Source organism: Pollicipes pollicipes, unplaced genomic scaffold (genome assembly GCF_011947565.3).
Source record: "Pollicipes pollicipes isolate AB1234 unplaced genomic scaffold, Ppol_2.1 Scaffold_6459;HRSCAF=7659_pilon_pilon_pilon, whole genome shotgun sequence".
Taxonomy (NCBI): Eukaryota; Metazoa; Arthropoda; class Thecostraca; order Pollicipedomorpha; family Pollicipedidae; genus Pollicipes; species Pollicipes pollicipes.
In genome coordinates, this window is record NW_023596877.1 from 8,338 (window position 1) to 34,508 (window position 26,171).

General features: G+C 51.0%; 1 protein-coding gene and 1 long non-coding RNA gene across 2 annotated transcripts; both read left to right on the forward strand.

Moving 5' to 3' along the window:
* The first annotated feature begins 22,441 nt into the window (after window positions 1–22,441).
* LOC119106913 (uncharacterized) lies at window positions 22,442–23,000 on the forward strand. Its single transcript, XR_005095172.1, has 3 exons — window positions 22,442–22,547; window positions 22,717–22,774; window positions 22,974–23,000. It is a non-coding gene; the product is annotated as an uncharacterized LOC119106913 (long non-coding RNA).
* Window positions 23,001–23,028: 28 nt separating this feature from the next.
* Window positions 23,029–26,054, forward strand: LOC119106912 (brahma-associated protein of 60 kDa-like; the record flags this gene model as incomplete). Its single annotated transcript, XM_037230261.1, is given in 7 exon segments — window positions 23,029–23,081; window positions 23,465–23,609; window positions 24,332–24,505; window positions 24,799–24,874; window positions 24,877–24,926; window positions 25,290–25,463; window positions 25,857–26,054. Coding segments are annotated over 7 exon segments (870 nt in total), but the record flags the coding sequence as incomplete, so codon positions are not given.
* Window positions 26,055–26,171: the final 117 nt, after the last annotated feature.

A 26,171-nucleotide genomic window follows, 5' to 3' on the forward strand; every position in this document is an offset into this window, starting at 1 on the left:
GTTGTCTTACAGGCGGGCTATCCAAAAGTGTGTTCGATCTTACTTTGTCCCAAAACTCGTTCCTTGCGGTTCCTGTTGTAACCAGGTTCTTGACCAATGTTTTGAAAGCTACGCTTTTTGTTCGGGCTCAACATTTCTGCGAGTTTACGGCTCGAGGATCGGAGACAGCCGACACAGAACAGCCCTGGGGCTCTCGCCAAACTGAGAAGAATACGACGGGGACCACCAGCTGAATGGTGAATATTCTGCTGTCTTCTCAGGCAGCTTCATCTTGTCATCTCCCCGTATCCATATTTATGTTGCGTCATCAAATACCCTGCACAAGGGCAGTGGTATATTTACCTGCGTGGGAGCGGGCATCGGGCCATGCCCTGCCCATTGGGGCCCAACGTGGTTTGGGCTGCCTCGAGAGAGCACCAAAGTCACAGGTTGACCGGGCACGAAAACATTCTTCTTTCTTTCTGATTTCTTTCTTGAGCTTTCTTTCCTTCTGATTTCTCAGTGAGACATTTTGGGTGCCGCAACCTTATTTTCACGAGGCACGAAATCAAAGCGGACCATTTAAACCGCCCAAAGTCCTTATTTCTAAGGAGACTGACATCCAGTGGCACCACAGTTGCTTTATCATTCACCATGACGAAATGCTGTATTTTTTTTCCGGTCGGTGGAGGAACCCCAAAATCTTCGTTTCGGGGCATCATCAAATTTATTGTTCAGAGTCGCCAAATTCCAGTTAGCACCAAAACGGGCCCCGAGAGCTTTTTTTCAAGAGGCTACAAATCCAAGTTACACCAGTCTACCCGTGTCCTTCCATTGACTAAACCCTTGGACGGCCATGCGGCGAAAAAGCACCAAAGCATTGAATTAAGGGCACCATAACATTTGTTCTCTAAAGGCAACAAATTCAAGAGGACCATTCCAAGGAACACGAAGTCTTGATGTCGGGTGGTACCAAATATAGAGGCACCACAATTTATTTGCCCTCCACCCTGACGAAATCCTGGATGAGCTCCACTCGGCGCAGCGGGCAACCGAAGGCTCTCCTTTTGGGGCGTCATAATCTTGATTTACAAGAGGCACCCAATTCCGGAGGACACCACAAAGGGCAGCAAAGCCTTCATTTTCAAGTGACGACAGATTCCAGGGCACCATACATAGCCCAAAGTCTTTATTGTTCAAGAGAAGCCACATAGCATTCAACAACACTCACGGGGCCCACGAACGAAGCACCCGATCGTAGAGTTAGATGGGTAGGCCGTAGGTCATATCCAAGTATCCCAGCCCTGACTCTGAAGTATCAGTAATACGGCCTGTTGCACTGATCGCGTGTCCCCGAGGCAGTGAGGGTCCTCTATCAGCTGACTGAGACCACCGATACCGAACTGTAGATTCCGTGCCGGTCCAAGCCCTAGAGGCCCTTTCCCAAACATTTCCTGAACATGACAACTAACTTTATCATTCCAAAAATTAAAAAAGCCTCAGCCGTTGGTTCGGACCGTTTCGCGGTGACGACACATGAGGAATGACTGCCTAAGGTTTCACTTTCACAGTGAAATAGGGGAGGTATCCTGTGTGAGTCAAAGGTCACAGTACGGAGCGAGGGCCCCTGCGGACAGTTTCAACCAGCGACCAATAAGCCGAATGTCGCAGTACCAATTATTGGACTTCCTGCGCTAGAAATGGGTCCCTTGGCGTAAGTGAGGGCCGATGCGTCGATCCAGGGCCAGGTGCTCGGGTCGCAGGACTTGTCGCACCAGGGAGGGAACCCGCGCAGTGTGTGATGTATCCCTCTGGGAGCCTCCAGATCGACCAGGGAGGCACGGTCTCCGTATCGCCAGAATGGCAGCTGCTGGATACCCCGGGCCAGGCCGGAAGGGTGATTCAGGCCCTGACCAGAAAATTTCGGCCTGTTTTTCCAAGCTGATGCTCTGAACGAAATTAGTAGTTCCAGTAACACGGCTGATACATATTGAGGCACTGCGTCATGGGTTGATGTTGCTGTAGGGGCTAATCCGTCATGAGCGTTGATCCAGAAGCCACACAGGTGAAATCTCATGTCCGGGATATATAACACGCATAAGAGTCGATTTCGTAAAACGTTTGGCTCCAGGTTCCGGGAACACAACAGTGAAGTGCGGTCCCTCCCTCGGCAAAGTTCTGGATCCGTCCCTGATTAGCTGTTACTTAAATATATTAATGCAACAACATTTGATACATTATGCCTGTGAACACCATAATTAATACTCAATGTGCAACAGCATCGTGCAGAACTGTACAGTCATTTTGTACTGTGTTGATGCAGATGAGTGATTTACCCATTTCTGGAATGAGGTGGATCTTTATTTTTGTCGCAGGAGTAATATTCATCGTGCATTTCTTGCTTGCTCTTTCAGCCGGCTCTCGCTGACTCACTGGCTCGTGAATCGTGGCTCATCTGGTCGCTATGGATTAATGCATAGAGTTCGTGGGCCTGCCAGGCGGGGGGGGGGGGGGGAGGGAGGGGGAGGAGGCAGCGGTCCTCCCGGCACCTATTGCGCGTCGTCCTCTCCCCCGACCCTGGTGGCGCTGGTGGCGTCTATGCCACACGTAATATAAGCCGGTTACTGCCTTGCCCCTGGCTACCACCTTGTCCTTCTCGCACGGCCGTCCCGCGACCCCCACGGCAAGCGAACAATCGTGAACTCTTGTAACTGCTCATGTCTAAGCTGGAGCTGAGGTCAAATATTAATTACATCCAGGTTTCAGCAGCTTGCTGTTGGACTTTTCCTCAGATGCGGCTGCTGTGGACACATTGGTGCTGACATAACCTGTTCCGAGCTGTCGGGGACAACAACCTGCAGCCGAGGCTTGTGGTCTGGCCGAAAGCCGCTTTACCGTGGAGGCGGAGGAGATGACGGTGGAGAAGGTGCAGGGCATAGTGGCGGCCGCTCTGCTGCAGGAGTTATCATACACGTTCTTCGCTCAACCACTGGGCCCGGTCGAGCGCCACCCGCCACACGTCTTCCTGCAACACTTTTTGCTGCAGGTGCGTGATTGCGTAGTTGTGTCCGGGCCGTGCTGGACTCTGCCCGGAATGCGGGATTTAAGGGAAGAGGGCACAAGGGAGCTTGCCGATCGGTAGTGATGACACGCAGGTCCAGTGAGTGCGCGAGGCGCTGAAGCGTCATTGATAGTTGACGCGGCTTTGTCTTGTGGCTGATTTTGGAACACGATCTTATGTCGTGTGTCGTACTGCCGCGGGATGTGTCGTTCTGCTGTGGAAAACGTTCTGTCGTTCTGATTGAGATGCGTAGTTCTATTGCGCTGTGTCATGGCTATACAAGTTTGTTTGCAATGCTGATTTGAAAGTTTTGGTTTTTGCCGTCATCGTATGTCAAGAGAGACGCGTCGCTTTACCATGGAGCGCGTTGCTCTACTATGTAATACGTCATTCAATTGTGGATGCGTTGTTCTGCTGTGCCGAGTTCCGACGACACGACATTGTGCTGTGACGCGTTTCCGGCGTATGCAGATGGAGATGCGTTGTTTTTACTGTGGAATGAGTAAATCTGCTAAGATGCGTCGTTCTGTTGTTCCTATACATATGCGCCATTCTGTTGGCTTACGTTGTAACCACACTGTTTGTGTTATTACGCTGATCTGAACGTTTTTGTTTTTGTCTCTGGTGGGCTTCGATGGAGATGTAAAAACATATTGCATGGTCGTATATTGCAAGTTAATCAACGTGATGGCTGAAAAAGGGTTGAAACCCTCGAGAGTTCTCAGAAACCATCCAGGTGTCTGCTTGGTATGAGGACGTTTTTTGCAAGGTTCTCGGAATCAGTGTAGGTTATCTCGCTCGAGAATGTTCAATGGCTATATATATATATATATATATATATATATATATATATATATATATATATATGTATGTATATGTTTCTACATCTCTATCGAAGCCCACCAGAGACAAAAACAAAAACGTTCAGATCAGCGTAATAACACAAACAAGTGTGGTTACAACGTAGCCCAACAGAATGGCGCATATGTATAGGAACAACAGAACGACGCATCTTAGCAGATTTACTCATTCCACAGTAAAACAACGCATCTCCATCTGCATACGCCGGAAACGCGTCACAGCACAATGTCGTGTCGTCGGAACTCAGCACAGTAGAACAACGCATCCACAATTGAATGACGTATTCCATAGTAGAGCAACGCGCTCCATGGTAAAGCGACGCGTCTCTCTTGACATATATATATATATATATATATATATATATAATCATATATATATGTAGCCATTGGCCGTGACAGAGAAAATCAAGCATTCTTAGGCGAGATAATTTGCGTTGACGCTGAGAACCTGGCCAAAAAAGAACGACACGAGACGAAAAGAACCCCTTTGCAGTTCTTGCAAAGTGTGGCTCTCTACAGAGGTAAGATCGACCCCCCCCCCCCCTCCCGATAGGCTTTGAGAACTCTCGACAGGTTTGCCTGTTTTTCAGTGTTGGAGGGAGACTGCTTAAAGATGAACGAAGGCGCTGTTCCGCGTGAACAAAACAAGGTCACTGTACGTTGGACGGGCGCTCCTTCTGCGAGGAAGGTCGTGTAAAAGCATTTGCAAAGGCTATGCAAGTATCCGCCCCAAAATAGTCAAGATGTATGTAAAGAAGGCGAATCTGCGCAGCGGGTCATTCAGTCCCTGCGTTGAACGCCCGGCCCAGACGTCCGTGCCTCACCCATGAACGCTCCGTTGGCTGCAGAATACTCCTGCACGGCGCACCGCTGCCGGACTGAACCCAACTGAACGACGGAGCGTTATCAGCCGCATTGCCGGGGTGAAGCATTCATCAATGCATTCTCGGAAACCGGAATAAACTCATGATTATTCATGATTATTACATTGCGAGATTACTCATGCACCGTATGGCAAGACGGAAGGTCGTGCACATGACTTGACACTCGTGAGACGCTCACCGCCGAACATGCATATTATATATATTGGTGCACATGTTACTGTTATTGCACCGGGCCACCTTGTACCGGATGTGTTATTTTTGTCGAGGAATTTACCCGTTGTATTGCAAAACTGAGAAAGAAATTGGCGACGAAAACGTTGGTGCGTTAAGCCGTCCGTTTATTGCTTCATGGATGACGCGTAAATCGAGCCAGAAAATAGCAGGTGTAATGCGCCGTATGGGAGCCGCCTGTCGCCAGTAATCAATCTCTGTTATCTAGTCGCATTCTGCAAACAGTAGATCTCCATAAACTAATAACTGCACGCTTCGTAATAACTTTTTTGGGAGACATCCAAGAGCATACCGCTACAACGGATGATACAAGTCAGCCTGCGTCAGACCGACCCCATATGATGCAGCGGTACCCTGGTGCCTCTTGTTTATAGCCGTGCGTATTTGAATGAACCTTGGTCTCGTCAGGTTGTTCGGCATACAGTCAACCGGACAGTCGTGATAAATCGGGCCTGCGTGGTAAAACAGTCCTCTGTGTACGGGAGCGTAAGCAGGCTGTCATTCAGGGAGTGAGAAACCCAGAGTTGGAATTATGTGCAGAGGTGATCCTTTTCTCACGACCAGCTTCTGTTCTCTCATATAACCCCAACAAGTGAATGCTTTAACATGAGAAAAATAGGAATTGAGTCTTGAACTTGTAGCAAAATAAAATGACCACAGACTGGAAAGATAATAGTGTTCGGGGATACCTTTGGTTAGTCAACATTAGGGTTAGATACCCTTGGTTAATCAAGTTTGGGCCCCCGACTGGTTTTCTAACCTTACACCTCTGAACCATGGTACAACTGTGCACCAGTCTGCCAGAGATACTGAACACTATTCCGTTGCGGCCTTCTTCGCGAACCATTGTGCATGTTCTGTTCACACAGTGCAGAGTGGCTTGTTCTCCCCTGGTGCGCAAGCGTTGCGCACCATTGTCTCGAACCCATGAATCTCCGACCCGTATTCGACCTTGATCGTAGCTGGCAGCTTGTAGACCAGCCACTTGTTGTGGTTGGTGCACAACTTCCCTTTGAACATCCCCCGTCGTCCGTCACGCTGTCCTTAAGGCCAAGTACCATTTGTCAACCGCACGTTTTCTAACGTGATCTGGCCACCGTGGCGCGGGAGCCCGCCCACCCGCCACAGCTGCTTGCTGCTGTCGTCGAACCGGTCCGTAATAGATGTTGGACGTGTACGAGCTGTACAGAATGTCGTACGACGCGTCCGTGGTGTGTGCGGTGCGCAGTCGCACCCGCGCACCGTTGCCGACGATGTGGCCCTGCGGCGCGCCGTCCAGCAGCAGCTGGTGGCGCGCGGCGCCGCCCGGGTTAGCGTAGAAGCGCACATGCGGCCAGCCACGGCGCCGGTGGCGGGTAGGTAAGGCCAACGCATGTCTCGCGGTCGACCAGCAGCACCGTGTCGCCGCTGGCCAGCGCGCCGGCGTGAGCGGCGTACTCGAGCGTCCAGGCGACGCTCCGCGAGGACAGGCGCAGCACCAGCTGGTGGTGCGACGTCAGCAGGCGGCGCGGCGACGTGTCGTTCACGCGTAGCAGCCAGCTGAGCCCGTCGTACACGTCGATGTAGTCACCGGCGCCGAGACCCGGCGCCTGCAGCGTGGCTGACAGGAACATCAGCTGCTCAACCTCCAGGCGCAGCTCGCACGGCCCCCGCCCGCCCTCCGGCTGCACGGCGTCGGCGTGATGGAGAGTGCCCGTCGCAGCAAGCTGGACCGGCTCGCCGCACGCGGCGGCGCCGCGGGGCGAGGCCGACTCCGGCAGCGGGAACGGCGGCTGGAGCGCGTTTAGGTCCGGAATGGGGTCGTCCGGCTCGTAGCTCATCGAGAGCGAGCAGTAGGGGCTGGCGAGCGTGTGGTGCGTGCGCGCGCTGTTCGTTTCGTGGCTGTGCACGTAGCTGTCCAGCGGGTCGACGCACTTCACGAAGTAGCGGCCGGTGGCCAGCAGGCCGTAGATACGGTTGGTCAGCTGCTGGACGCGCCGCTGGCGTCCCATGGCGTGCAGCAGCAGTGGGTCGAGCTCCTGGCGGAGTTCGATGGTCAGCAGGCGGCTGGGCCGCGGCGGTGGCGGCTCGCGCAGGTCGCCGCCCACATGTAGCGTAGGGTCATCGGCGGCCTCGTGCTGCAGCGCGGCCCGCACCTCGGCCTCCTGCGCCGGCTCGCGGCCCGCGCCGCCGGCCGGCCAGCAGCCGTCGGCGAACAGCGAGACGCCGCCGCCGCTTTCTGCGTAGTGCCACTCGCGTAGCTGCAGCTCGAAGTGGCGCAGCTCGTGGCCGCCCACGTTGAGGTGAGCAATGCCGTCGCGCGCGTTCAGTCCCCAGTGCAGGTAGGGCAGCGCCATCTGGCGGCCATCCTCCATGTACCGGCAGCAGGCCGCCGTCCACATCCGGGACGGAATGTTGACCCTGCAGAGGGGATGTGTTCCTTGAAATGAAGTGTCTTTGCACTTTGCTGAGGGGCCCCGGACTTTGAAAACATGTCTTTGAGGAATGAAATACTGTCTCCAGATTGCTCGCGGTACCCTATTCCAGAAACATCGAGTAATTAAAGAGGGCTCTTGGTACCCGTTTCCTAACAAATCATCCACATCATACAGGTATTGTGATACTCTCCTTGCCAGGTCCAAGGACCAGGTCTTGTATGCGACAGAATTCCTAAAACTCAGCTCCTAAGACGCCACGTGCATCACACGCCAGACAAGAAAGCCCGAAATAGGGTGTTGCAGCCTCTTGCGGTTTAAAGACAGGGCTCCGACATGTCATGGGAATTTGACCGACGCCTCAGGCCGGTGTTCCATGATGATGGCCAAGGAATTGGCTTTGACCTATGCTCAGGGACACTGCCTGGAGTTAATTGACACGATTTTACGTTGCAAAGGTGTTCTTCTAAGCGCCAGCGACTTATATCTGCTTTCAGTTTTTAATCGTTGCTATCATTATTTCCCCGAAGCCTTATGCACGTCTGAGCGTCTTCAGACGACACCGCGGTGCTCGTCCTGGAACTTAGTCTTACCTGTGGTACACGTCTTTAGACGACACCGCGGTGCTCGTCCTGGAACTCAGTCTAACCTGTGGTACATGTCTTCCTCGTGCTGGGGCCTCCAGACGCTGCAGCCGCCCTCATTGTCGCCGCAGGATATGGTCCGAGTCGTCCTCAGGTCACCCTCCTCAGCCGGGTAGTTCGGCACGGCGCCGGTCAGCGCGTGCAGCGAACCGTTCCGGGCGTAGCAGAACGTGACGAACACATCATCGAACAGCTGCTCGGCGCGCTTCCACGCGCCCTGGTTTGAAGCAAGGCTCCTGAGGCACGGCGTTGGTGAGGGTGAAGGTGGCGAGGCGCGGATTCTTGCCGTCCTGCAGGAAGTTGGGGTTGAGGTGGCCGCGGTTGAAGCCCGACTCGGCGTAGTCGTCGTCGACGGCCTGGAGGCGTGGCAGCTGGTCCCGTATGCGGCGTGACACTCGGCCTCTGGAGCCTGGCCACTGGTCCATACCCTGTCCACAGACGACAGAGGAGGCGCTGCGAGGCTGGCGACGAGCGTGCCAGATACAGGATCACTGTGCACAAAAAACGGCTCGAGCCCGGGCCCGTCTTTCGCAGCTTTATTACTTCGTGAACGTGGTGCCTATGATATTGCGCAGTTTTTTTACGTGTGTGTAGGTGCTGTTCCCATGGCCAGAAAGTTTGACATGTAGTGAGTTAACTCAGTGAGAATCTGTGGAAATAATGTCGCGTATTCAGAGGGTATTTAACAGCATCGCTCCTCTATTTGTGGCTTATTAAGTCTCTCAGGCTAAAAAATCATGGGCAAGGTAAAGACAGCGTCTGCTTGAAAAGGCAACAGCAAGGTGGGGTTTCGTGTTATGATACAATACTCAACGACAGGACAGACTCATACTCTGTCATCAGGCCGACACGCTCGCTTTAGTCCCCGAACAGAATCGACAATCGGTCGGCAGACACCAACCGCACAGCCTTGGGTCGGAGATTACTGGCACCGAAGCTCCGCAGCTGCAAAACTGATAAAGCTTTTTAGCATTCGCATTGACTCAAGCCAGATGGTGCGCTATTTTATGCAGCCCTGACATTCCTCCCCGCTAGCGCGGTCATCTCACCTGAGTGCCGTTGCTGTCCTCGGCCAGGGAGTGTTCCACGTACCAGCGCCCGGTGCGACGCCTGCCGCTGCGCGCGCCGTCGGCCGGCTCCGGCGCCGGCACGTACGCCGAGTACACGGGGATGCGGTAGCGCGTGTCGAACAGCGTGAAGTAGTAGTCGGCGCCGTGGTACCGCTGGCAGAGGCCCACGCGGCGCGCGTCCTCCACGAAAGGCGCGCCGCGCGGCGGTCGGCCCAGCGAGAAGTACTTCTCCTGACAGGGGAGCTGCGTCGTTGCTGCCGTCGCGAGCAGCAGCAGCACGCCGGCCGCCCGCGGCGGGAGGGTGCGGTCGAGGCCCGGGCGCCACATGGTGCTGCAGCTGACTGCGTCTCAGCGGACGGCGGCGCCCGCGCACGACGGCCCGCAATCAGCCGTGATGCGCTGAACGAGTCAATTCGGCTTGTTGTCTGAGGGGCGTCGTCACAGCTGACGGGGTCGAGGTGGGCACGACTGCCTCAGATGTCAGCTTGTGGAGCGGATCACATGCTCCTGCCTGCGGCGCACCGGATGAGACGGTGCTCTGTGAGTTGCAGACGCTGGTGCTTATGCTGGGGCCTAGAGTGATAGTGTGAACTCGAAAACTTGGCTTTGACGAACATGACGTTATGCGTTCAGGCTGATCGGATCGAGAGCGACATGTTCCTAAGTTGCTAATTTAGAGTCATCATAGGTAACGAGTCTGGTGATGCCGGTTAAGGACTCAAAATTAATAAACATACCTTAATATGACTGGACCCGCTGAAATTGGGACGAAAATATTGACATGAAGCTATCGGTAAAAGTTATCGTCAATAACTGCGAGCGGCATCCGAGTTCAGTTGGTTGAATGCCGTGTAGACATGCAATCGATTAGGCGGGATGGATGCAAACAAGAACACAGCTGACTGTTACACAGAACGAGGACAATCTTGCAAGATAACATGGTGCCATCTCAGGCAAGGTCAAGAGCCTGGCCCGCATTATCTTCAGTCAGGCCATCTGCTAGTGGAGATCTGAGGCAATTGGGATAAGGCAAGGGCGATTACAGGACTTCGCAATGAGTAAGGTGGGACCCCACTAAAAATATTCACTGAAAAAAATTTTGCTCACCGCAAGCGTGAAAATTCCTTACGATGCGTGTAACAAAGCCAAGCATCTTCATCACGCTTATCTTACTTGCGCTTTTCGATTTCTTTGATGTCGGCATCACGGGACCGAAGCTTTCCTCTTCATGCCATACAAAGGAATCAAACACCAAGACCGGTTTCGTGTTAGGACGCGCATCGGGCAAAAAGCCAAGTCACCCTGAGACGCCCGACCCCCGCTCAGCTGACGGCCGGTTATACTGGGAGCCAGCCCGCCGACGGCTGCCTTCGCCTGCCGCGACTGCTGTGCGAGACTGGAAACCTGGAATACCGCTCCTCTGCCCTGTCGGACGTCCCCCTGTCGTTGTTTACCGACATCCATTACATGCACAACGCGAAATGGAAACAATTGGAGGCGTGCGGAAACATGTATGGGAGAGGGTTTGATGTAGCGTAACGGCAACGCGGGAGTTTATCCAGGATTGGGAGGCTTTGCTTCGCCGTAAGCCTAGTGTTAAACTTTCTCAAATGTTGGGGGTGGGGGTGGGGGCTGCAGCCCCCAAAGCTGCCTGCATCGGTAAATCTCACGCTTAAAGGGTATGTTCCACATTTGAAGATATTGAAGTAAACATCAGATACGATGGAACAAGCTCACTCATAGCTATCGGTATACCTTTGAAGCGTAAAAGACGGCTCTAGACAGCACAGTTATCTGTTTAGTAAATATGTTCCTCAACGCGTCATGGTTCGATTACGTCATCGTACCTTGCACAACATTGATCGAGAACCAATTGACAGCCGTTTTACCTGGACATTGCGCTCACGAACGCCACACTTAAGCATTTCGATAATCATATTTTCTTGGCCTTGATCGTGGCATGGCTTATGGAAAGGCAGGACTTGAATGACGTTATTATGACTTCATGAGTGCCAACGTATCTTTGAAATACTCTCCTCGATATACCTTTCGCCATTTTCGCGGGTGTGTAGCTCAGAAACTATAAGCACTTAGGTCTTAAAACGGACAAGATTGTGAACAGCACCGAAAGGTCTTCAAGATGACTATTTCAGTTCAAAACCTTGTATACATGTGGGACACTTTCTTTAAGTGCCTATAACCTTAGCGCAAGAAGGAGAGAAGGGCATTGAAGGGCGTAACATGATGCTCAGGCAGGGGCGAGTCCAGAGGGGGGAGGGCATGGGACCATGCCCCCCATTGGGCCCCGAAGGGGCCCATAAGCTCCGGAGGAACGCATAACCGGCTGAACAGACGAAGTTTTGTATACAAAACGCAACGAAATTGTCCGCCTCCAGGTTTCCAGGCGAACAAGAACAGTTGCAAGAAAAAGTGAAGTACCCACATCTCGACACAAATTATTCTCCGCTAATTGGAGGGGGGGGGGGGCATTAGGAGTTTTTAAAACTTCTTACGCTATCCAAATTCCCACGCCGTTTCCGAGCCCTTTATGCCTACCTGAACGGTTAATTTGATTGTGAACGAGCCTCCTATGTTGCTCTCGATTTTTTGCATTTGCTCGGAGTGTCCTGCGCTGTTGCTGGGCCCGTTCTGCTGGCGTGCCGGGGCACTCTTGTCATGCAGGGTCCTTCCATAAATGCTTTCCATTCGCCCGAAAGGTTCTGTACGCTACATAGGCGTAGGAACGTTTCAAAAAGTAGGGGCAAGCTCAGGATATACCTCAGGACCTTGTTCTAGGAGGCAAGCCCGCTGACCGCGGGAGGGGGGAGGGGGGAGGGTAGAGACGGAGACTGCTGTCTGCTCTTAATTCACATAGCATATTTTGGAGATAATTAAATGTCATTGCTGGCTAGAATACATCTACAGCTCTTTCGCTCTGGTGCGCGATCCTGGCCATTCTGCTCATCCATGTCATTCAGCAAAGAAGCCTTTCCAGCTTCCAACGATTATTCATCCATTTGAACATTGCTTTCCCTGGAGGCGTAAAATTCCACGAGCGTATAGGCATTTTGGGTCATTGAGTAGGCATCTATCCCAACAGTGTAGATGTCAAAATACAAACACGACATGGGCTGGTCAGAATTTTGAATGCAAGCCGATGACCCATAGTGCGTCTGAATTCTCATGCGCCTAGATTTCGCCGGCTACTTTGTTAGGGATAAGATTGTCGCAGCATTTTAGGCGGAAAAAATTCGAAAGCTTCAAATACTAACAGGCAAAGACAGGGTGACAAAAACCATAGAACTGGAGTTTTGCCTTTAAAAAACCAAGAGACAAAACGAAGACTCTTCTGTCACATATTCCTTATCTGGACCCTGCTCTGTGATCAGTAAAACAGTGGGGAATATGTGGGTGCATGAGCTTGGCCGTGATGAGGCCATGCCGCCTCTTTTCCCACCACCGCCGAACATGCCTCGGTGACTGTGCGCACGGCCTTCTCCATCGCCTGGGTATGAACCGGATAAGGAGGGATGGGCAATGAAGCGTGCACTATGCCTCGCAGCTCGCCGTCGCTGATGTCTCGTAAAAGTGGGGGTTGCGTGACTGGTTCGCGCCAGATCAGCTCCGTGTAGCTCACGGCTTCGAAGTTGAAAGCTTGGGATTGCGAAGATCCTGGGCCCCTCGGTTTGCTGCTCACGCGCGACGCTGATGATTTGAACCGCCTGTTCGCGGACCACACGGTCCTCGTCCGCCACCATGGCCAGCAGCAGCTGTTCCGGATGGGCCCAGCACCCGTTGCGCTGGATGACTGGCTGCACCGTGGTCCGTGTGCGCTGCGGCAGCTCGCGGGCAGCGCGATGCTTCGGAACAGGTTGCATGAGCCCACGTCACAGCTGCTGTTCTGTCGAATGAAGAACCACGCCGGCACATGGTGGCCACCCACGTACTGGACGAGGTCCTATATAGCCCTGCTGGAAGTCTTGGTGGAGATGTATCTCGGAGCAGGCGAGCGGCCACAGTTAAAACAATTTGTTACAGAACAGTTAAAACAATTAGTCCCGAACTGAGCACCAGGTCATGCAAAAATTATTTCAATTTTAACGCAACGGCAACACTTATCAGCAAGTATACTCGTAAGCATGAACCAACGAGTAAATGATACGACATACTATGCCACAACACATGATAATGAGTAAATGCTTAACGATCAGTACATGAAATGCCAGATGATGCATGAGAAAGTTTCAATATTCGTTGCTATGAATCCGAAGACAAAACAGTACCAATAGCGTTGGTTTTGTTTGGCGACAGTATTAATAACGTAGCTTGGTTTACGTCAAGGTATATCGCCGAAATGTCAATATGTCTATTACTCCATTTTCCTCGATACTCTGCGTGGAATAAGGCTATTATTACTGTCTTATCAATGTGCATAATATTTCGCAAATGCAATTAAAAACGTCCGGAATTAGAAGAACCCGTGCTTTCATATTTACCTAGCATGGTTCAGGGGTCCGTTTCGCTGCCGAGCTGTCGCGGTCCGGACGGAGCCGTTTTGTACGCTTGAGGCCAGCAGGTACAGCAGTTGCTGGTCGGTGTCAGCCGCTGGACCAGGTCGACCGGCAGGCTTGACATGCCCGGGCACAGGCTTGAATGCCACACGTCCGTTTTCCAGACCTCTCCGTTGCAGATCTTGCCGATGGGTCCAGAAAAAAGATTTCGGTCCCGCAGTCGTGCCGTCCAGACTCAGCAGCAGGGGACGTAAATTCAGCTCATTTCCGTGCAGCTGGCAGATGAACCATTGCACGGGTGACTCAGTGACCAGCTCAAACAACCGGCACACTCCACCTGTCGTCCCTGTGATGATGGCCGTGCCGTCGTAGCCGAGGACCTTGACGAGACCGTCAAACTGCTGGCTCACGGAGCGTAGCTCGTTGAGCAAGTGCAGGGCGCGGCCGGACCCGGGCGTGAAGTGAGTCACGTAGCGGCTGCCTGGCTCAGCGATGGCAACCACGTGTTCTTTGACGACATTCACGTGGCTATGTGCCATGCAGGTCCTGTCTTTGCGGCCATCGAAGTGAAGACTAGTCCAACCTGACTCATAGATTGATTCCGCATTTGAGGGGCCGCCTCTTTTCTCGCTCTGTCTCTTGCGCGCCAGATCTTATTAGGATCTACATCTAAGCAGCCTGTCCTCCTCTGCCGTCCTGATGAAAGGCGCTGATGATGGCAGCAGCCGCCCGGTTCGAGACACTGTAGCGGTCAACCGCAAGAGCGGTGTTGGTGAGATCGTTAAAGTTACGATCTGCTCTGACAGCAGCCTCATCCGAAACAAAGAAATCGGCGTCGTCGCCACTTTCTACCATGCGCGAAGCCGTGCCAGATTCCGCACTCTCGGCTGACTCGCCAGCGCTGAGACCACTCGGTCCCGGAGCAGGCTCGAATTCAGCACTAGCAGCCAGCGCTGGCTCAGCAGGCAGCATGGGCTCAGCAGCCAGCGGGGGAGGTGACTCAGGTTTAGCAGCAGACACCGCCCCACTGGCGGTTGAGCTAGACGCTCTTGGAGCTGTCTGGCCATCCCTCGGATCTCGTGAGCCTCCTTAGCCACAGTCGTAGCCCAGTCACATATCCCCAGGGAAGGCCTCCGGTGCATGCGTTGGTCTTTTAAGAAAGCAACCTTTTCTTCCGGCACTCTGTAGGCAGCTGGACATTTGCAGCTGCGCTGGGACTGGTACTTACATTTTGCGATGTCGAGAAGCTTATTGAACTTCGCGGTAACGACGATGTTCTGTCCTCTTTCCTTTTTCGTTTTTTTGCTGATGGCCTTGTATGGTTCATGGCAATCCCTCTTCATAACTTTTGTGACGTATTTTATGTCATGAACGGGGATCCCTTCGTTCGTCCACAGCTCACTGATCTCTGCCGCCACGGTCTTGAACACGGTATTAGTGGGATTCTTGTTTGATTCGCTTAGCCATCTGATGTAAGCTAAGCCTTCCCCTTAGTCGGCAGTCGGTGGGACAGGGGCGCCGGGTGACCTATCACAAAATGGTTTGCACGTGACCGCGTGGCCTTTGGCATGCTTATCCAAGTAGTTACTCGAAAGGAACGTTTGAATACCGGCAAACCAAACTTGTACCCTCTTATATCCCATACAAGCGCATAAACTGCAAATCAATATCACAATGATGCGTAAACAGTTGTAGCCTTCAACTTTCTGCGTTCTGCGGGAACATTCTGATAACTGCCCATTTTGGTACGTTACCAATTAATAACATTTTTCATAAAAAGTTAATTTATTATCAGTTAAGAAAATTTTCGTTGATATCCTTCCTGATATAGGCTCCATACTTAACTGACGGTTACCTAAAATTAACTTAGAAGCATTTAATCCGTCAGGTGTGGGTAGCATAGAAAAAGGAAAGAGGCTTGTCCATAGATGGTGTCGCTATTTATAATAGATGCCACTAGTATTGAAAGATGATTTTCTCGGCCCAGGTAGGAAAACCTCCTCTCGACTGACAAATACCAATATTGTTTCGGTGCAACAGGCCTGGAAATTTATTATTTACCCATGTGCCAAGGAAAAACTTTGTCTCAGCTGATACCAAGAGATTAACCCTATCGAGGACATACCCTAATATACATCGAGCTCATTCATGTTCTACAGATCACGTCAAATCCTGTAATTCTGAGGCTAAGTATTTCGGAACAACAGGCAAAATTGACTGGAGTTGGCTGGTAACAACCAGCAAAACCAGGCACGGACTTGATTCCTAGCTTTTTTACGGCTAGGCAGCTGGGCGATGTAATCAGCTGATGGCTGATGGCCCGTGCAGAATTTTTCCTTTGTTATAAAGTGGTACAAAATATCCTAGCATTCAAAAGGCGTTAAAAACGTGATGCACTAGTCTAATAATAAGTGTCACGCACTCAATAGCCAATGGAAATGGCGCATACGATGTCGGCAGCACGTAAACCTACGTTCAACGATTGCGCGTAAAAATTCACCTGCGTATATCCGACTGCTGTTCTAAGGCGAAGGCACAAAGACCAAAGAGGACGGAAACTGAGCGACCATGGGTACCGCAAGATGCCAACAAAGTGACTCTCGTCAGCAAGTATAGGGCCCTCAGAGCAAGCAAAAAGAAACCAAGACCCACGTGGGGACCCCCAAACGATCGGTAGTGGCCCGCCAGGCTGACATATAAGGCTCCGACACAGCACATTAAAGACCATCTGAGCAAAGGGAATTGTCCAGGGCCATGAGTTAATACCATTGTGCGATCAAGAATGCACGAGAAGGCTAACAGAAAAATCCTCGATAGGAGCGAATGAGATCAAAGGGAAGGAGTCATCGATCAACGTAGAGGGCCCCACGCATCGAGTGTCTCGGTGTCTTACCTTATTAAGCGCCTCAGCAACAGCACAAGACCCTCCGAGCAAGTGAAAATAACCCGGGACTAACGTGGAGGGTCCCTGAGCAACTGAATGTACCCTGGTATATGGGGCCCCTGAAAAAGCGTATAGAGCCTTTCGGGCAAATGTGAAGAGTCCGTGGAGGAAAACCTGCACCGACCAAGAGTGTCCAGGTGTGGAAGCAGATAGCGTCACAACGACAGCGTTAGGCCCCACGAGAAAATGCAAAGAGGTCAAGGGAAACGTGGAAAGCTCCCTAGCGATCAGATTAATCCGGGCAATGGGCACATTGGGTCAGAGTAATCAACAGCATAATGCCTGTAGACAGCGTAATGAGCCCCAAAATTTCCCGCAAGCAACACGTTCTCAACCAGCAAAGCATTGACACGCACCCGGGTGGCCGGCTAGTTACCCTTCGCTCGGGTGGGGGTCAATTTGACCCCCCTGAGATCTCGGGAACTAAGAGAGCTAAATACACCAAATTTACAGGGCGTGTTGACGTATACGCAAACTCACTTAGGTTAAAGACTGAGGTTCCTAGTTTATGACCTTCGGGCCAAATAAGGTCAAATAAGGTCAAATTCCAGGCTGGTCTCCAAAGTGCCCTCAGAACCTAGATAACGTTTTCTAAGAAAAAGGTCACATGCTCATCTGAGATCAGCGACCTTGTCTGACCTTTTGAAGGTTATGGTGACCAAAATCATACAAGACTGCGTTGGGTTTTGCATTTGAATAAGCGACAAAGATTGCGCCAGACAGTATATCCCTTTAACAAAATGCTGGCCTGGGTTATTTGACGTCAGTGACCTGTTCTGACCTCTGAGAAGTTCATTGCAGATGTATAATGCGGTTCGTGCTATCAATAAATTTGAAATAAGCACTAGAAACTATCCCATACAGCAAGCCCTAGAGTAATAAAGCAGGCTGGTTTTGACTTTGGTCTGACCTTTATACCTGAACTTAGGTCAACTTAATTTGCTCACTCAATGTTTGTGTTGCCTAAGAAAGCATCTCAGAGATGTATGGCTTCGTCTAACACTCCGTCGTTGCATCAGATTGAACGATTCCCTAGAAATTGACTTCGCTGAAACCATAGCCTGACTTTGACCCGCCATAGGTCAGTGAACTTACAGAATACATCTCCATTGTTCATGCCAAACGATTCGTTATTCAATTGTCTGCAGCAATCTAGAATTTGGCGCAGCTGCGCCGCGTCGTTCGGAAGCCGTTCTGGAAAAACCTTCGGGGGGGGGTCAATTTGACCCTCCACTCGAGTGCGTGTTAACTTCGTCTGCTTATGAACTCTTTACTTTTATTAGCAATTGTTTTTGGTCGTCTACAGGTGCCTTCAGGTCCTCTCGGCATGGTCCAATGGGGCATGGTCTCTTGCGTTCAGCCGCCCTCTGCATCCGCCGCCGGCCCGAGCAGCTTAATAGATGGGGCCTGCCAGGAACACAACCACACATTCAACTAAGAAATACTAACGACACAATGTGTAGGGCTCCGAACGATTAAGTGTGTCGGAGCAGGCTGGCATATAGAGCCCCCGCTAAGAGTGTAGGGCTGTCCATTCAAATGGGAAGTACCCAAGACCCAGTGTAGAGGGCCCCGAATGATCGAGTGTGCCAAAGCAGGTTAACAGATAAGTCTCCCAACAAGAAGGTAGGGACATCCATTTAAATAGGAAGCACCCAAGACCCAATATGGAGGGCCCCCGAGTGATAGAATGTGCCAGAGCAGATCAACAGATAAGCTTCCAACAATAACGTGGGGACGTCCATTCAAATAGGAAGCACCAAGACCCAAAGTAGAGGGCCCCCGAGTGATAGAATGTGTCGGAGCAGGTTAACATAAACGGTCTCCGTCAAGAGCGTAGGACCCTCCCTTTAAATAGGGAGCACCCAAGATCCCATGTAGAGGGCCCTCGAATGATCGAGTGTGCCCGAGAACAGTATCAGATAGCCTCGACAGGAGTGCAGGGGCCTAAATTCAAACACCAAGGCCCAATATACAGGGCCCTCTAACACTCCAGAGTGGCCGAGGAGGCGACCAGGTGGGTTCCCAACAAGCGCGCAGCACCCTCCGTTCAGATAGGAAGTGCCCAAGACACAATGTGGAGGGCCCCCGCATAACGAGTGTGCTCAAGTAAGTTAACAGATGGGGTTCCCGACGGGAGCGTAGGACCCTCCATTTAAATACTAAATACACACGACATGATGTGGGAGGCCCCGAATAATGGGGTGCACCAGAGCAGGTTAACAGATAGAGCCCCGACGAAAGCGTAAGGCCCTCCATTCAAACAAGAAATACCCAAAACCCAGTGCGGAGAGCCCCCAAAGATGGACAGTACCCGAACAGATTATCAGATGACTCCGATAGGAGCGCAGGGCCGTAAATTCAAACACCAAGACTCAATGTGCAGGGCCCCCGAACAATCAAGTGTAACCGATGAAGCGAACAGAGGGGAACCCCCGACAAGAGCGTGGGCCCCATTCAATTTGGACGTGCCCAAGACCCAATGAAGTTGGCCTCGAACGATCGAATGTGTCCGAGCAGGTTATCAGATAGCCCCCCCCCCCCCCCGCCTCCCACAATCGCGTAGGTCCCCCAGTGAGTGTGCCCAAGCAGGCTATCAGATGGGCCCCTGACAAGAGCGTAGGGCTCTAAACATTTGAACATTTGACAGAGGATTGGAAGCGCCTAGACCAATGAAGAGGGCCCCTGAACATGCCGCGAGTGTGTCAGTAGGTTAACCGAGACCCATGTAAAGGGCCCCTGAGCAAACGAGAGTACCCAGCTTGGCATCAGAATAACAGAATGTAGTCCGGAGAAAATGAAAGCTGCGTATATGCGCATACGTAGTACATGTAACTTTCTAGGGCTCTGCACAGTAAGATAGGTCCCGCATACAAGATAGCATACTAAGAAACTTGAAATTTGATGGCCGGAATGCAAGGACCTTTTGGAGGCACCCTAACATTTAGGGAGCCTTGCAACGATGCGTACCCTCCCCTCCCCCCTTGACGAAATCCGAGATCTGCCCCTGTATTCATGGCATTATGGCGAATTGTTAGTCCTTATATATACTTCACAAATTTAAAGTCGTATACTGCTGACACCCTATCATGACAAACAACACACCCATCTTTGTTTTGCACCACTAGCTCGTCAGTTAGGGCTGTAAGGGTGTTGCGTTTTTGGCATGTTATGCTCAATTAACATAGTGTAACCATGGGAAGAGAAACCATGGGAAAATGACCCAAAACACGCATTTCGCAATGAAATTTCTGAACGACACACACCCTCGGATTTAGGGAGTGAGGAGTGCTGCAATAAATTTGGTCGGAAAGCCAGTGCAGTGAGCTGCCATTGCAACATTTTTTTATGGTTGGAATAACCTGCTATGCCGGAAGCGGGAAAGAGGAAGAGGCAATCGCGCTGTTTGCTATGAACATGTTTCGGGGGCAAGTTTATTGCGTAATTATGGCGTCATAGGTCAGTTGCATGTGCAAGTTTTTCAGGTCTATGCTGATGTTAATCTTCCTAAATCATCCATGCTGACAAGGAAGTTTACATGAGGCGTCAGCCATCAATAGATCACGTCGACCAACCAGCTGGCTGTAAATAGGCTAGGAATCAAGGTTGTGCTTGAAAAAGTGCCAAGTGCTGACACCAGATCGTCTGTGGTCTGGTAGAAGGGAAAATTAAGCTAAAAAACTTTCCCGTCAGCCCACACATCAAACGCACCATCAGCACGCATGACGTCACGCGTTCCAGCTGATAACAGTGCTAGCGACGGATCGAACGGGGCCCTGCATCCCCATATGCCCGAATTTCTGTAGGTGAAGGACTCAGATAAGACAGTAGGAATGGTATTATTCCTCGAAGGAAAACCAGAAGGAGATATAGTTGGGTTGATATTTCGGCAACATGCGTTCATCGAAACAATAGCAGATGTGAATTCAAAATTACCTGCCGATGACCCTACTCGCTATCCTAGTCATTATGGCATCGCCATTGCAGCCTTTGCCAGGTTAGGTGATTACTTTTTGTGTAATTCTGAGGAGAAATGATGAAGCCATGCTGTCTCATATTTTATGTAAGTGCTTGTGTTCTTAAGTAGTTGTATTGTGTATTCATTAAGACTGAGCTCTTTCAGAACACAAAACACTGAAAACAGTCTTTGTATGGTGTTACTTTTTGCTTTTATTTTCCTGATGTATTGTAGCTTACGTAGGTGAAGTACTGTTGAAGAGATTTTCAAAGCTGGTAGCTACAATTTTCAAGGTCAGATTATCTGGCCGCCTTTGAACTCTCATCTTGCGGCAAAATTGGCGGACAAGTCATGGGACGCCGGCACGTCGTTAGCCGTGGGCTGCACATCGGCGTATAGTCCAACGGCTTGGTCCTGCCCTGAAACTTTGTTCTTTGTTGCGGTATGAAGGCATCCGTGGATTGTATTTTTTTGTATCGTGCTATTTTTGTTTTTCTTTTATTGATGCATTGTATTCAGAGTACTCATGCTGATGTCGAAATAATTTTTGACGCGGTTAATTGTATTCTCTAATTAGGTATGGACAGTGTTGACACTTTAAAGTCTGCTCATCATTGTGTGCTCAAAGGAGCAATCAGATTTCATTTTGTTAAGAAGACCTGTGTCTGTTGCCTCACCTGTCCTGACCTGCCTCTAATGATGTGATGCCTCAAATATTGTTATAGTCTAGCCTGCAGAGATAATAAAGTACCTAAGAAAGCATTTGCTGAAATATAGAAGGATTGAGGGAATCATCACATCAATAATTTGGTCGCTCTGAAGAATATTTTTGAAGCATTTTAGGGAAAAGTATCACAAATCTCATCACTATTTGGCCTGGTTCAACTTCAGAGCACTGTTAGATTTTTGCATAAATGAAGTCAACAGAGTAAGAATGGATCAACATGGGAATAAATTTAATCTCAGCAGGAGTAAATTGCAACATTCTTTCTCAGTAATGGGGTTGAAGATGGTTGAAACAAGCTGCCCAATCAGGTTGTTAAAGTTAGTTTGCCCATTGTTCTTGAAAGTCGGGTGGGCTTGTAGCCTGCAAAAATTGTTTTTCAAACATGTTCAGTTTAGCGACAGACCACCTGTATAACAAGTAACATCATAGCAAGTGATATCCTGACAGGAAGCGACTTACCAGCATTAGTTTCAGAGCATGCATACCATAAGTTTGAGCACTGACAGTCGTGCTTTTCATGGTCATCACCAATGTCAGTGCGTGGACAGGCAATATTTGAAGGAATTGTGATGTTGTCCATGTTCTGTTAGGCCAAAATTCCCCCTTAACTTGATTATGCAAAGGTCAATATTCTTCACCTGGCCTATTGTAAGTTCAAAACACTGGTCCTTGTGCATCAGGTTCAGCTCACTTATGTTTGGAAGACATCCTGTGCAATGGACTAATCTTTTGCAGATTGGTAGACAAGAACCTTTCTCCTTCTAGCCCTGCCCCTCCCCCCAGTTCCTGTGCCATCCATTTCAGGTGACTGATGATATGCTTTTACTGTAATCAGTTGGGATGCAGATTTATAGTATGCACCACTTTTATAAGATACAGTGCATTTGATTTGTATTGTTTGAATTTTGTTGTATTACTGCTCTTTCTGCAGCCATTATGTCATGGCATTGTCATTACAGACTGTGTCATGTCAGGTAATATACTTTTGGTGTTATTCTTGCGGAAGCGATGTAGCCATGCTGGCTCGTGATGCATGTGAGCATTGTGTGTTGTGAAGTAGGCGCATTATGCTTTCATTGAGACTGTACTCTTCCAGAACACAAAACACCAAAAACCAGTCTCGCAGTGTGGTTATGGCACTACGACACAACTACCCCCACAAGATGGGCAACCACGTCCACAGATTGCTCCTCAGCAGCCTTGTTTTGGAACTCCAGGGACCCCTGTGGCTCGTACATATGGCAGTGGAGGATCTGCATACAATGTAAGTGCAAGTTATGGAACTGAAGCCAGGTCAATGGTAGTGATAGTAACACTGATTGTGGTCCAAATTGTTTGATATTTGTTACTTGCAAACATGTTTCACTATATATTATATCTGGGTTGTGTTTCAAGCATGGCTTGCATGCTATCACATTTTTATGTTCTTACAGGGAATGCAGCATGGACACTACCCATCAAGCAGCTCTCAAAATATGATGCAGCGATCAGGTATTGTACTTGCCCTTTTCACCAATGATGACAAAGTCATAAGTACCTCCCCCCCCCATAATGCTGAATAACTAGTTAACTTTAGTTCCCTTTGGGATCAGTCAGAAATCAGGTGTGACGCTGCCCCTCCCACTCCATAACTATAAATGCTGTGCTATATGTATACTGTGGACTTTGCCAAAACACAGTGCCTTGACAGGTGGAAACATGGTGCAAAACCGGTACCCGTGGTCCGACCGCAGCCAGGACCGCAGCCTATCAAACGTCCGTCGGATCAGAGAGGACCGCTCGCTCAGCAGGGTAAAACGTAAGCCGCCAATGTGAACTGATGACCACCGTGCCTAGCGACGACTGACGAGGCACACAGTTGCCCTTAGCACTGTCGGTCTAGTGTTGTTTGGTGGTGATGGTCTTTTGATGAAATGCCTCAACTTGGTCGTAACTCGCGGTGTTCTGAAATTTTCTGCATCCATGTGTGATATGGAAGGTTTTACATTCACTCTGAATTTCCTCATTACATGTATTATGTTAAGGAAGCCACAGAGTGGCATGCACTCAGCCCTATCTATCTGTAAGCTCCAAAATAAGCAGGATAGTGTTGTGATTTGATTGTGTTGTTGTTTGTCTGAGTCCATTGCCTTCTGCCGATCATTACGTGGCTCGAACCGTGCTCAGACCCGGTCATTTCAGCGTTAAGAAGCGGAAGCGGATGGCAGACAAGATCCTGCCGTGGAAAGTGCGGGACTTGGTACCCGAGTCGCAAGCCTACATGGACCTCCTAGCCTTTGAGCGCAAGCTGGACGCCACCATCATGCGCAAACGGCTGGATATCCAGGTGCGCATGCCATGTTGTGCACCTTTGTTGTGGAGTTTGCTGCTGAGTATAGGTTGTCAATATACGCCTTTGGGTATGGCACCACGCTCTGTTACAAAGACATCTGCTTTGGTTGGTGGAGCACTTGTGAAATCAATCGTTGTGATACGCTGATTGATTGTTTTTGTAGTGTGTGCAGCTGTTATGGGAAGAGGCGCACATTCTCTCGCCAAAGGGAGCAGGTGAAATCAGGCTCAGGGCAGTGGTCGCAGCCAGCGATGTTTTCGTCATAATTTGTTTTTCTGAGATATGGCACCCACTGCAGGTGTGCATATTTCCTGTATGCAGAGCTGACCTTGCACAGCAATGTGGTATAAGGCTGTGGATCCATCCTAGACTTCTACACCTTCGCCCGGTTGGTAGTCACTGCTCTGCCGGTTTTGCTCTCCGTCTTTCGCCGTCCACCTCCATATTCCTGCATCTCTCTCTCCCTCTGTATCTCACGCTCACTATCACTCGCTCACTCACTCACCCAGTCACTCACTCATTGTATCTGTCTCCCTCTGTCCGTCACCCTATGTATCTGTCTCCCTCTACCTCCATCTCCTTCTGTCTCTGTCTCCCTCTGTCTTTTTCTCCTTCTGTCTCTGTCTGCCCCTGTCTGTGGTTTCCTCTCTGTCTTTGTATGTGTCTCTGTTTATGGAATTGTCGGCTCGCTCACCGCCCGCGCTCCACCGGCGTAGGAGGCGCTGAAGCGGCCGATGAAGCAGAAGCGTAAGCTGCGCGTCTTCATCTCCAATACGTACTTCCCTGCGAAGGCGGCGGCCGAGGGCGAGACGGACGGCAGCGCCGCCTGCTGGGAGCTGCGCGTCGAGGGCAAGCTGCTGGACGACGGCAAGCCTGACCAGTCGGCCAAGGTGCGTTAAGACGCGGGGGGCTGTGGTGTGGGGGTATATGACAGGTGGTGGATGCTGTTGGTGAGAAGTGGTGGGCAGCCAGGTGTTTGTGATAGTGGTGTGGGTGTTTGTGCCATATGTTGCTTTGGACATCGAAAAAAATCGTTTAATTCAAGTGCCTGCAACCCCATTTTTTATGCTGGTGGTACCTGTTGTATGTACTGTATGCAACACTGTGTACTGTGTTTTGTCCGTAACCGTTCGTTTTGAACATCAGTCGGAACGCGCTAGATCGGTTTGTGTTCATTCTGCAGGGCAAGCGCAAGTTCTCTTCATTCTTCAAGTCATTGGTGATCGAACTGGACAAGGACTTGTACGGTCCGGACAATCACTGGTGGAGTGGCACAGAACAGCTAGCACTCAGGAGACAGATGGCTTCCAGGTGAGACCTCACAGCCAACTATCAGGGTCAGGTCGCAGACTGGCCCCTGCAGGTGGGTCCAACTGGGTCCTCACTGGTGGCTGTGATGTTTGTGTACTGTGGAGAAGCATCCGTTGTGACTGGCAGGAGGCCGGGCTTCCAACTGTTATGAACAGATAAAACGAAAAACGTACAACCTCCTCATGTCATCTTGCAACCCTATGTAATGGTGCTTAGTGCTACAGAGTGGAGGTTGAATGTTACTGTGTGCTTGTGCAGTAAACTTTGTCTGCTTGTGAGCTCTGGCCTCTGCCTGTCAGCTCCATGCGCCATCTATGAGCTTCCGTGTGCACCGCTGACCGGCGCCTCCCCTGCCCTGACAATGTGAAGCGACCAGGGGACCGTAACGTGCGCTGCACGATCCTGCTGCTACTGGACAACCAGCCGCCGCAGTTCAAGCTGGACTCGCGGCTGGCGCGTCTGCTGGGCGTGCACACGCAGTCGCGGCCCGTCATCACGCAGGCGCTCTGGCAGTACGTCAAGCACAACAAGCTGCAGGTGAGAGCGAGGCAGCGTGTCGGCGTCCAACGCGCCGTCCGACAGTTCGGCCGAAAGAGACACGGGGGAAAGTACAGCTGCGCCAGTGAGAGGCCGCGGGCTCGTGGCGTTCGTGTGTCATCCGTACAGTGGAATTGTGTGTGCTTTGGTTGGTGTCATTATCTTGGGCAGGGTGTTGAAATGTGGCTCCCGGTCTGCTTTCGGAAGGTGGCGCGTGTTTGGGGAAGGCCAGATAAGACGACGTTATGACTGGTAGCTACTTGGTTGTGGTGTATGTGTGGATGTGTGTGGTGGCCTCTCCCCATCCCTGCCGTCGTGCAGAACGATGGTCCCGTCCGCTGCCCGTCGCCTGGTCGTGTCGTGAGGCCTGACGCGCCGCTCCCGCCGCCGCAGGACCAGAGCGAGCGCGAGTACGTCAACTGCGACCGCTACCTGGAGCAGATCTTCCAGTGTTCGCGTATGAAGTTCGCCGAGGTGCCGCACCGGCTCAACTCGCTGCTGCACCCGCCCGACCCGATCGTCATCAACCACACCATCACCGTGGACGGGCCCGAGCAGAAGAAGACGTCCTGCTACGACATCGAGGCCGAGGTGCGATGCTACGACATCGAGGCCGCCGTCGCTGGCGGCAGGTCCCTCGCCCGGCCTCCGGTGTTTATACGCGCCGACAGCCAAATGTTGATGTCGTGGGGTGGCAGTTATGACTGG